At 45.8% G+C, this 12,321-nt stretch overlaps 1 protein-coding gene across 1 annotated transcript in view; it reads right to left on the bottom strand.

The window, feature by feature from the left end:
• The window catches only part of SMAD3 (SMAD family member 3), a 105,431-nt gene extending 93,581 nt beyond the window's left edge, over window positions 1-11,850 (bottom strand). The window contains exon 1 of the mRNA XM_084642480.1: window positions 11,305-11,850. Within this exon, the coding sequence (XP_084498606.1) occupies window positions 11,305-11,510 (206 nt within the window). The 5' untranslated portion in view covers window positions 11,511-11,850. The remainder of the gene's footprint in view (window positions 1-11,304) is intronic.
• Window positions 11,851-12,321: the final 471 nt, after the last annotated feature.

Here is a 12,321-nt window from a genome sequence, read left to right as displayed (position 1 = left end):
ATTTACTGTTCTACAACATGATATAATCCAACTCTTATGCGCCTTTAAAAAGCTGCTTAAAATGTTTATCTTTTTTAAAAAGTAAATGGTAGAGAATCAAAGAAAAGAAACAACAAAAGGCATGGTTTCAGAGTGGTAGCCATGTTAGTCTTTACTTGTGGCACCTTAGAGACTAACAAATTTATTTGAGCATAAGCTTTTGTGGGCTAAAGCCCACTTCATCAGATACATGCAGTGGAAAATAAGTAGGAAGATATAGACAGACAGACACACACAACATGAAAAAAATGGGGGTTGCCATACCAACTCTTAACAAGACCAATTGATTAAGGTGAGCTATTATCAGCAGGAGAAAAAAAAGCTTTTGTAGTGATAATCAAGATGGCCCATTTCAAACAGTTTACATGCTTACACTGTACAGACAGAGAGGATGATCCTGCAAAGGGAATTTTGCAGTTGATTTTAATTAAAACATGATCTGGTCCATACCTCTCAGGAAAGAACAACTAAACAATGTTGAGAAGCACTGCCTGCTGAAGTAGATATTACTGATACATGGAGAAAGCAGACTTAAGTCCATTCTATTGGGATATTTTAATTTTTGGCTCAATCTACACACAAAGTTGGGCTGATTTAACAAAAGGGGTGGTTACAAATCAGTTTTGTCAAACTAGTCTAACTTTGCATGTGGACACTCTTAAATTGATGTAAACTTAATTACTATTGATTCAGCTTGCCCACAGAAGCAAGCTAAACTGATACAAGAGAGTTTTAAACTGAGAAGCATGTCCACACTCAAACATGCAGTGGCTTAGTTTGTGTGTAGACAAGACCTGAGACTGTTAGAAATATTAATGGCACACCAGAACTGAAAGGAAGCCACACTTTTGCAAGCTCACAGATAGCATACACTACAAAGTTGTCCTCAGTTGGTTCCATTTACTGTATTTAGCGTTTAGTTTAGATGATCCTAAGGAGAAGGTTAAGGATACATTTTTGTAAAATTTGCAAGGTCAACTAGCAACACAAAGAACACCCAAACAAGGTTTTCTAGCACCTCCTAAGTATCTTCTTAAGACTAGTACTATTAAGCATTATTCCTGTTTAAATGGTATTTTACACCTAGGTGGGGGAAGAGAGGAGAGAACTGTGAAAGACTTTGTAGTGTAGACCAGGTCTAAGTTAAATCAATGTAAGCTGCCTTGCACTGACCTAGTTGTGCATGCGTCTACACTTAAATTCATTTCCCACCAATATAAGCAGCCTGTTACAGTGATGCCATTAACACCACCAACCCAAGCAGCGTTGAGACATGGTTGATGTACTGAGGTGGACACACTGCAAGTGTAGACATAGGTAACACAGTGTCAACCCAACAGTCCTCCAGCAGTTTTCCTACAGTGCCCGACACTGACAATCTGGTCATAATTGTGAACTCCACTGCCCAGGGATCACCTTTTAAAACCCTGCAATTTTTTTTGAAAAGCCTTTTCCTGATTGTCCAGCTTCGTGAGCAGACCTAGCAGCTCTCCACTGTTGCATGGAACTTCCCAGCTGATCGTGCCGGCTACCCGCTCCAGACACAGTCCGGCCTGGAGTAAACAGGAGATTTGGGATCTCCTGTGCGTGTGGGAAGAAAAGCCTGTGCAGGCACAGCTATGGATCAGCTGTTGAAATGTGGACATTTATGATCACACTGCACGAGAGATGCAGAAGAAGGGTACAGCAGGGATCTACAGCAATGCTGTGTGAAAGCAAAGGAACTCTGGCAGGCATATCAGAAGGCCAGGAAGGCCAACAGTCAATCCAGTGCTGAGCTGCAGCCCTACCACTTTTACAAAGAGCTGCATGCTATACTTGGCAGAGACCCCACCAGCACACCACTATGGAACCAGAGTCACAGGCACCTGCTGTGAACACAGAGGAGAAGAGGAAGAGCATGGAGGACATGCAACTGGGAGTTCCAGATATGTCACAAGCCAGGACCTGTTTCAGACTCCACCCCAGTCCAGTCAGTCACAGCAGTTGAGCATGGGTGATCCCAATGCAGGGGAAAGAACCTTGGGTAAGTGTGTATATGTTATTTTCCATTACAATGATGTACTGATGGTAAACCCAACTTAACAGGACACAGCTATCGACTTTTCATTCATTTACTCATCCTAGAAGGTGTAGCAGAACAACAACAAGAGGTAAAGGTATCATCTGCTTTTCATTCCCCTGCAGAGATAGGCATGGAAGGCCACATGGCGCAGTTTGTTTGTGTATACAGGTATATCCCTTGAATCCACCTGAGAAATCTCAATTAAACTTTTGGCTGCAATCCTCTCCCAAAGGTTTCTATGGATGGCAGCCTTATTTCTTCCTCTGCAGTATGACAAATTCCCATGCCAGTCAGCAATAATTTCAGCAGCACCATTGCAGTAAACAAGCTAGTAGCATACAGGTCCTGGTGGCTTCAGAACATGAGCAGCAGCTGTGCTCTCTGGGCCTTTGTCATCCTCAGGAGTGAGATATCAGCTAAAATCACCACCACCTGTGGAAAATGGTGCCAGAACTCAATGCCATTGCCCTATACTCAAGAGTTTCACACAACTGAGCAATTCTCTCTTTATTTCCCTCACCCCTGCTAGGCCATAATCATCCTGGCTGGTGCTGTGAGTGGCACTGTGTGCAAGCACTTCAAAGCAGAAGCATCAATAAATATGTCTAGTTTTAAACTTTAGAGGAGCAAGAGAACAGTCCAAGTCTCAACTTTCGCTTTCCATTGTGACCATGGCACTTCTGTGTGCTTTCTCGGTAGCTACTGCCACTGCAGCCTCGAGGGGTTCACCCTCCACATCCGGAGAATGCCTGAGCCAGATAAGGGGGAGAAAGAAGATGACTCAGGGTAACAAGTTCAGTGAGACCCTGTAAACCAGTACTGCATCAGACCATGAGCTCAGGGTCTGGAGAGTGAATATTGCAGACTGTATGGAGAAGGAAAGAGCAAACAAGAGAATGGCCCAGGAGTTCCAGCAGGAAAAGGAGAGAGGAAAAAATGCACCAGGACATAACGGGACTTCTCCACCAGCAAACACAGATGATGGAGACTGTTGTGGACCTACAGGTTCAACAATCACGGACTTGCCTCCCTTTGCAATCTATGGAGAACTCTGTTATAATACAAAAAGAAAAGGAGTACTTGTGGCACCTTAGAGACTAACCAATTTATTTGAGCATGAGCTTTCGTGAGATACAGCTCAGCTCACGAAAGCTCATGCTCAAATAAATTGGTTAGTCTCTAAGGTGCCACAAGTACTCCTTTTCTTTTTGCGAATACAGACTAACACGGCTGTTACTCTGAAACCTGTTATAATACAGTAACTCCTCACTTAAAGTCATCCCAGTTAACATTGTTGCATTATTACACTGCTGATCAATTAGAGAACATGCTCATTTAAAGTTGTGCAATGATCCCTTATAACGTCGTTTGGCAGCCACCTGCTTTGTCCACTGCTTGCAGGAAGAGCAGCCCGTTGCAGCTAGCTGGTGGGGGCTTGAAACCAGGGTGGACCAGCAGCCCCCCCATCAGCTCCCCGCTCCCCTAAGTTCCCTGTGCAGCAGCCACCCAGCAGGCTACCAATTGCTGGCAGTTCAGCTGTCCCTCCCCCCAGTGCCGTGTGCTGCTCCTGCCCTCTGCCTCAGAGCTGGTCTCCAGAGCCTCCTGCTTGCTGTGTAGGGGGTGGGAAGAGGGGGCTAGTGTCAGGGTGTCCCCCCCTACCCCTTGCTTACCCCCATCTTCCATAGAGCAGGGGTCCCATGACAAGGCTCAGGACAGAGGAAGCTTCCTGGCAGCAGCTGCCATCTCTGCTTGCTGATTAACTTAAAAAGGCGCTGTACTTAAGAGTGGGGACAGTGTACTTAAAGAAGCAATGCACATCTCTGTGTGTGTGTCTGTCTGCCATTGCTGTCTCCCCTCCCTCCATTTGTGCTGCCTTGTAGAGCGTGAGGCTACATTAACAACGAGTTAACCCTTGAGGGCTCAGCCAACTGTTAGTTCATCATTTAGCAACAAGGCATCACCTAGGAAATATCCACCCTCTGACTTCACCACCTCAGCCTACCTTCACAATCATCATCGCTGTGTACCAGTATTAAATTGTTTATTTAAAACTTAATACACACACACTAATATAGTCTCTTGTCCGGTGAAAAAAATTTCCCAGGAACCTAACCCCCTCCATTAACATTAATTCTTATGGGGAAATTGGATTCACTTAACATCATTTCGCTTAAAGTCGCATTTTTCAGGAACATAACTACAACATTAAACGAGGAGTTACTGTACCTCTCTAGATCCCCCTCCCCCAACATTCCACATGGCATCAGGAGCTGCATCCCTGCCCCTAGCACTCCACTCCAGGGTACATTAAGGACAACCAGTTTCAGATACGCTGACCTGAGAGTACCATAGGTGCCATGTGTGCGCCAAAATGGACATGAATGTTCCTGCCCTTTCTTCATCTCTGTACGTATTAAGTTTTCAATGTATTTGCTTTTAACTTTCACAGAATTTTTTGCAGCGTTTTAGTTACTGAATAAAATTCTATTGTTTGGAAAATAATTCATCTTTATGAGACCCGAACATATACTGCAAAATGCCTCGCAGTACTGAAAGCACCCACCTATCTCTTACTGTACAGCAGGACAACTCATATGATCAGTGACAAAATAAATGAATGTAATGCAAGCACCACAAAATTAATAGGCGCATTATAGAATCATAGAACTGGAAGGGACCTCTAAAGGTCATCTATTCCAGTCCCCTGTACTCATGGCAGGACTAAGTATTATCTAAACCATCCCTGACAGGGGATAGTCTAACCGGCTCTTAAAAATCTCCATTGGCAATGTTACATTCACAGATATCACGCCAAGCGCCACACAATTCCTAACGGGTCCCAACAGCAGGGCCAGGTAGAACACAGTACACCATGACACATTACTGTGGCTCTCTGTTAGAGAGCTGTTTCAAAGCATCCCTGAGCAATATAGCTCAGCATTGAGCTATTGTGTCTGGCTCTTCAAACTCAGCAGACAGCCTCTCCACCTATACTCTGGCAGCATTTTTTTCCCCTATGCTCAGAGATGCTATGCAGCACACAGCAGGCAGCTATAACCACTGAGATTATTTTTCCCCAGTGAGATCCAATCTTGTGAGTAAATAACACCAGTGCTCTGTCAATCTACCAAAAGCACACTCAACTGTCATTCTACATCTGCTGAGCCCATAGCCGAATCTTTCCTTGCTTCTGTCGAGATGGCCGGTGCATGGCTTCGTGAGCTGGGGAGTAAGGGGTAGGAGGCCAGGTCCTCCAGGATCACTACTGGCATTTCAACATCACACCAGTGGTAATCCACCAGTTGGGAAAGTAAGTCCCTGCTTGCAACTTTCTGAACAGTCCTGTGTTCTTAAAGGTTTGTCATGCACCTTTCTTGACCAGTGAACGTTGATGTTAGTAAAGCGTCCCTGGTGATCCAACAATGCCTGCATATCCATAGAAAAGTAGCCCTTTCTGTGGATGTACTCTATGGCAAGGTGGTATGGTGGCAAAATAGGCATATGATTTTCAACTATTGCCCCACCATAACTGGGAAACCCCACTGCTTCAAATCCATCCACTAAGTCCTGCACATTGCTGAGAGTCACAGTCCTGCATAGCCAGAGACAGTTAATGGCCCTGCACACTTGCATGACAATGGCTCCTACAGTGGATTTTCCAACTCTCAAATCATTTCCCACTGACAGCATTGTCAGTTTCCACTGTGTGATCACCACTCACTTCTCCTGTCAGTGAAGCTCTCACTCTGGTGTCCCTGCACTAGGAAAATCAGGGCTGGGGCTAGTTCAGCACACAGAGCCACGAATGTAGACTTGCACATCCAAAAGCTATATAGCCATTGCTCATCATGCCAAGCCTGCACTATAATGCAATGCCACCAGGCAGTGCTCATTTCTTGGGCCCAGAAACATCACTCCACCATGAATGCTGCTCTGTGAATGCCACCAACAACTTTGTATTGGTTCTTGCTATGCATTCTGTCCTGCACAAAATCATCAGGTTCCCCACTGATTCGGTTCTTCTTGCAGCTGTGCAAATACCAGAGGCTCATGCGTCCTACACTTGGAACACTCATGACAATAGTGCAGAGCTGTGTAGGTTCCATGCTTCTTTCAGAGATGCAGACAGAAAGAGGAGCCATGAGGGGTTTGTGGGTTTTTTTAAGAAAGGTGCAAAAAATATGGAACATAGATAGCATTATGGAATGGAGAAAATTGCATGATGGGAAGTTGCTCCAAGCCCCCCCTGCATGACTCATTTCTGCCCCAATGTGCATTGCCAAAACTTCCCAAAAGACATCATGCTGGATGGTGGCGGGTTGCACACTGGGAGACCTCTCTGTGGTGCCCTGCACTCTGCACTTGCCACAAGCATTCCTGGTGAGTAAGTACAGGACCAGCACAGGGAGCCAAGTATGCATGCACACAAATAATACACTAACTGCAGCAGCTTTATGCCAACATAGCCTGCGTCGGCAAAAGTTTGTAAACCTGCCCTTATTTTGTTCCATTTCTTTCCAAAAGAAAAAATATCCAGAGTTTCCAATTCAGTCATTACACTCTAGCCTTATATCCGATGAGTTCTAGAAGAACTCACACTCATCCTCTCTTCCCAAATATATTTAAACTAACAAAACTTACTTAAAAAGCTTGCCTCTTTCACCAACAGAAGTTAGTTCAATAAAATACATAGCCTGCCCCACCTTGTCTCTCTACAATTTAAAGGAATTTATTCTTTACATAGAGGAATCTTGGCTATTGTAAAAACCACTTGCAATGTTAAATAGAAATACCACAATTGGATCAAAAAAGAAAACAGGCACAGAAAGACACACAAAGGCCACCACACTGGAAAGATCTTATATTTTACCACATGCGTGCACAATGAATAATACTCTTGAAATAGTAAGGCATTTATTGTCTCCTCTCATACAGACAAATGTCTATACTGTGTGACTCCTAGAAATTAATCAGTATCTGCCACACATTGCAGATTTCCACAGTACACTCACATTTAGTAATTTTAAGAATTAAATGCTTACAATTCACCATAACTCCTTTTGTTTCTAGGACTGACTGTGGAGATGCTTGGCACGTGCACAAACAGTGCAACCCATTCTAATGCAGATCACAGGTTCAGGAACAGACTTATGAACTTGTTGCTCTTCTCCTCAAGGATGAAATTTAAAGTTGACATGTTTGTGTTCTGCAGAGAGTACAGCAAAGGTAGTTGTATGCCATCCAATTCCACTACAACACTCTTTGATTTCAGAGAGCTATACTTACAGCCACCAAGAACTTTGAAAACGTGATGCCAACTGGTGGCTTGTAGGAACAACAGATTCAAACCTATTTTCAGAGTAAAGCAGCAACATCCTAACTTTGAACACGTCTGTGTTCAAGGAAGGTATTCCAGCAGCATACAACTTTGGAGAGGTCAAAAGGACACATGAATGCCCATTCTACACCAGATATTTGCAAAACTATCACAAGAAGCTATCACTAAGTTATCTAGCAAAAGGAGCACGTTTTTGAATAATGTCAGCTTAACGTGAATGGAAAGCCTTCTTAATACCCATTAAGATGCAGGCTAACACATCTGAAGCCATGCTAGATGGCAGTGCTGTAGTTGGGAGGGAGAAAAGGGGAGTGTTTTAGAGAGAAAGCCTAGTGTGCTTAGGGTTAAGTGAATGGAGAGCAAGGGCATGCTTTGTATGACCATATCCGATTATTAATGCACAGATTTCCACCTCTGCACAGAGAAGGTCACCCACATAACACCTTCTCCCTTTCTCAGCCTGGCTGAAGACCTCTGTGGTTGGGGATTCTAATGTAGGAGAAGATGATGACCAAAGGCCTGGGGAGCTATATACATTGCTCCCCCACCACGCTACTAGGAATCTACTTAAAATGAATACAGTCTCAAGCAGAGCCCCCTTCATGCTGTGGAAACTCCCCTTTGGAGGAGGAAGGACAAAGCCTCTTTAAGTAAACTATTCTGCAAGGGAGCAGCACTAGCAGGCCAAGGTGACAGTGGACCCAATTCAGTCAGGGTGGATGTGGTCCACTCCCAATAATTGACGGAGGTGTCAATACCAAGAGAAGGAAAACTGACATAAATGTCCACAAAATGGACACAAAATCAGACATCAGGAATGGCAACATACAAAATCCAATAGGAGAACACTTCAATCTCCATGGACATTCAATAACAGATTTAAAAATAGCCATCCTTCAACAAAAAACTTCAAAAACAAAGAGAAACTGTAGAGTAACAATTCATTTGCAAACTTAACATCATTAATTCGGGCTTGAATAGGGACTGGGAGAGGCTGGCTCACTAAAAAGCAATTTTCCCCTCTCTTGGTATTAACATCTCCTCATCAATTAATGGGAGTGGACTATATCCACCCTGACTGAATTGGCCTGGTCATCACTGGTGCTCCACATGTAAGGTAACTCCCTTCTCTTCGTGTGCCAGTATATTTATGATTCTATCTGTAATTTTCACTCCATGCATCTGAAGAAGTGGTTTTTTACCCACGAAAGCTTATGCACAAATAAATCTGTTAGTCTTTAAGGTGCCAACAGACTCCTTGTTGTTTTTGTGGATACAGACTAACCCGGCTATCCCTCTGATATCTGACATTCTGTGTAACTTTGGGCAAGTAATTTCATCTCTTTATACTGCCATTTCCCCGCCACCCCTTGACCATTTATACTGTAACCTCTTCCAGGCAGTGACTGTCTCTTACTAAGGGTCTTCACAGTGCCCAACACAGGCCAATCTGATCATGGGCTTTATTATTCTAGAACATATTGCAAAAGAATCTAAAGGGGCAGGTTAATCTTTTGTGTTAACTTTTGCTGCAAGGGGCAAATGCTGCCAGGCTTACTCAGGCAAAACTCCTTTTGCTGTCAAGGATTAAGGACTGCAGGATTGGGCCTTGTCTCAGCAGACATAAAAGACTGTAATGGTTGCTGGAGGACTCACTTTAGTGGGTAAAAGTAAATTTGCAGAACTTTAAGAGATAAATAAACCTTAACCTCTGCATGCTTAGCATTAGCTAGAATGTTCTCATTTAATGGTGATGGCTTGTGATGTTTACTCTTTTTGCTGATGATTAATTTTAAACCCCCTTTTCCCAGAAATAATTGAAACAAGTTTCCCCACCCTAACCCTATTTGTTTCCCTGGAATTACAATATATCAGAAAATGACTCCCAATCCTTCCCAAACACTTGTGCTGTTAATTATGTAAATTTCAAGTGATTCCCTTCCCAGTTCTGCACTGGTCAGTCCTTATTAAAATCAGAAGCCCAACACACATAGCAAGTCACATCAGTAGCAGAACTTTTTGGGTTTGAAGCAAATACTTCAAGAGCTTTAGCTGGTCACCATGAGTTTCAAAATTAGGCTTAAAGACAGAGAATCCAGGGTAGTCTCACTAACTACAGTGGAGTCATTCTGAATTTACACTAGACTCTGACCTAGTGTAATTCGGTAGAGAAGAACTGAGCAGATATCAAACAATCTTTAAAAACTGTATTTGTTGGGCTTGGAGGTATTCATCTGGGGGGGAGGGGGAGAGAAAGAGTTCCAACTCTACCCAACTTTTTAAAACTACTTGTTTCAGCGGTTCATACAACTGATGCGGCTTTGTGAGTACTAGCCACTACATATTAAATCATTCTGACAACCAAGAGTATATGGGTGCACATGCACGCATGAAAAAGAGAATCAACACACAGAAGCATACAATTATACACCATTGAACTGTTCTCAGTGAACTTTAATATGTTTAAAAAGCAATGCTGTATTATTCCATAAAATGGAACGAAAAATGCCAGATATCTGAATAAGCTTACCAAAAAAAAAAAAAAATCAGCAATGAAACGTTCTCAGTGATTTGATTTCCACAAAGATAATCATTTAAATACTTGTCCTCTCCTGTGCATTACAATGAGTCCTGTGTGCAATCATACTGAATCAATCTTAAAATACTGCAAAAAGAATTAATTTACATGGAAAAAATTAGTTATTCAATTTACATGACTCCTCCTGCAAACAGCAATCCCATTTCGCTGTGCAAATTGCGTTCCTTTGTTGAGGGGAGGGGGTCAGGTCAAGTTACAACCACCTACTCTGGAAACATGTATCCAAGGGTCCTAAATCACTTCTTCAGGGAAATGTGCGACTGAACATAGCAAGACACCTAAAACTAATTTCTCTCATTCAGAAAGGAAATCAGAGATACTAATTTTAACAGTAACAGAAAACAGAGTGAAACTTTTGGCTATGAAACAGAGAGTATCACCTACGAGTATAACTAATCCAGAATACTTCCATCTTTTTTCAAATCTTAGCTGAAAACATTTTCCCTTCTTAATTTCTGTCTCCGCTGTTAATAGATTGTAGTTCAATTCTGTGATCTCTTAATTTTAAATATGCAAAGTATTCTGGAATAGTTTGTAAGAAAGGAATACAAAACCAAACTTCTATTGGAGTTGACTGGAGAGAAAAGCAAAATTCTCCTAACACAAGCCTGTAATGGTATTGCTTTTCGGAGTACCCCATGTGTATGCTTAACGTCTATAATATCCACACAAACGTGTGTGGGTGCATGCATCAGTCTGCAACTATTTACAGGTACACGTGTCTCAGCCATGCGTATGCAAATGGGTGTCCATATGGTTATTCACCTCTCAGTGTCCTGGCAAGTAGCTATGTGTGAGTATAAAAGAGAATGCACGTATTTATATGGGTGCCCTTATGCTTATGTCTCTTGTGGGTGTCCATTCCTTACCACGGCACATGAATACATGCTTCTGCAAGGACACCCATGATTGTGTATGGATGTAAGTCTCTCTCTCTCTGTGGGCAAACATATATCTCTGCCCATGCCTGATCTGTGCATGCCCCCCTCAGGGAACACAGGTGTCTCTCCATGGGGCCCCCCACGTGTGATGAAGGTGCCTATTCCCACATGTTGTGCCCAGCAGCCTGTGCAGGTCTCTCTTTGTGTGCCCCCCCCCCCGTGTTCTGTGTACATGTTTCTCTCGGGGGGAGCACATATGTCTCCGCATGGGCGCCCCTGATTTGGTCTGTGGGTGGGTGGGTGCCACCTCTGTGGCTTTGCGGTGCCCCTGCTCAGCCTGTGGCTGGGTGGATCCCCCCACCCCGGGGTGCCCTCTCCCTACCTAGGGATGGTGATGCACTTGGTGTTGATGTTCTGCGTGGTGATCGCCTTCTCCAGCTCGTCCAGCTGCCCCGTCTTCTTCAGCTTCTTCACCAGGCTCTTCACCGCCTTCTCGCACCATTTCTCCTCCTGCCCGTTCTGCTCCCCCTTCTTCCAGCCCAGCAGCCGCTTGACGATGGGGGGAGTGAACGGCAGGATGGAGGACATGCTGGCTCCCCTGCCCGGCGCTCCGGGAGGCAGCGCCCCACCCAGCCGCTGCCGCCTCCCGCTGCGGGCGGCCCCGCGCTCCGAGCCCGCCCGAGACCCCGCTCAACTTGGCGGCGGCGGCCCGCTGGGCGCCTGCCCGGCTCGCGGCGCGGCCCCCCGGCGCGGGACTGCTCCGCCGGGCAGCAGCGCACAGGGCCGAGGGCAGCGGGGCTGGAGCCTGGCGCCCGGCTTCGCTCGGAGCCCGGCCCCGCGGCGCCCTCAGCAGCCCCGGCTGGCGGCGGCAAACTTTGCCCCGACTGCTCCCGCGTTCCCCTGAGGCGGAGACTCCTCCGGCCCCCACCCACCCCCGCTCTGCGTGTGCGGAGAGGCGGCCGCTCCGGCTCATTCCCAGTCTGCCTTTCATGCAAATCGCCGCCCGGCCCCCACCCCCGCCAGCCCGCCCAAACGCGCTGGCTCGCGCTGCCGAGGGAGGGAAAGAAGGGGAGCAACGGGCGGCCAGCGCCGCCCCCGGCCCGGCCCCCAACCCGGCACGCGGGAACCACCAAGAGCCAAAGCGGGGGGGCTCCCCTCAGTGACCCCCAAACACACAGCGAGCCTGGGGAACATAGGGGGGCGCCCCTCACTCCCTGTGACCGTCCATACACACAGCCAGGCAGGGCAGGGGCTCCACTCAGTGACCCCCACCATACACCCAGCGAGCCCGGGGAACGTAGGGGGGCTCCCCTCACTCCCTGTGACCCCCGCATACACACAGCCAGGCAGGGCCGGGGGCTCCCCTCACTCCCTGTGACCCGCCCCCCCCTGCACACAG

Source organism: Lepidochelys olivacea, assembly GCF_965140295.1.
Source record: "Lepidochelys olivacea isolate rLepOli2 genome assembly, chromosome: 10".
Lineage (NCBI taxonomy): Eukaryota > Metazoa > Chordata > Testudines > Cheloniidae > Lepidochelys > Lepidochelys olivacea.
Note: the sequence above shows the minus strand (reverse complement) of the source record. Positions and strands in the feature narration are given on the sequence as shown.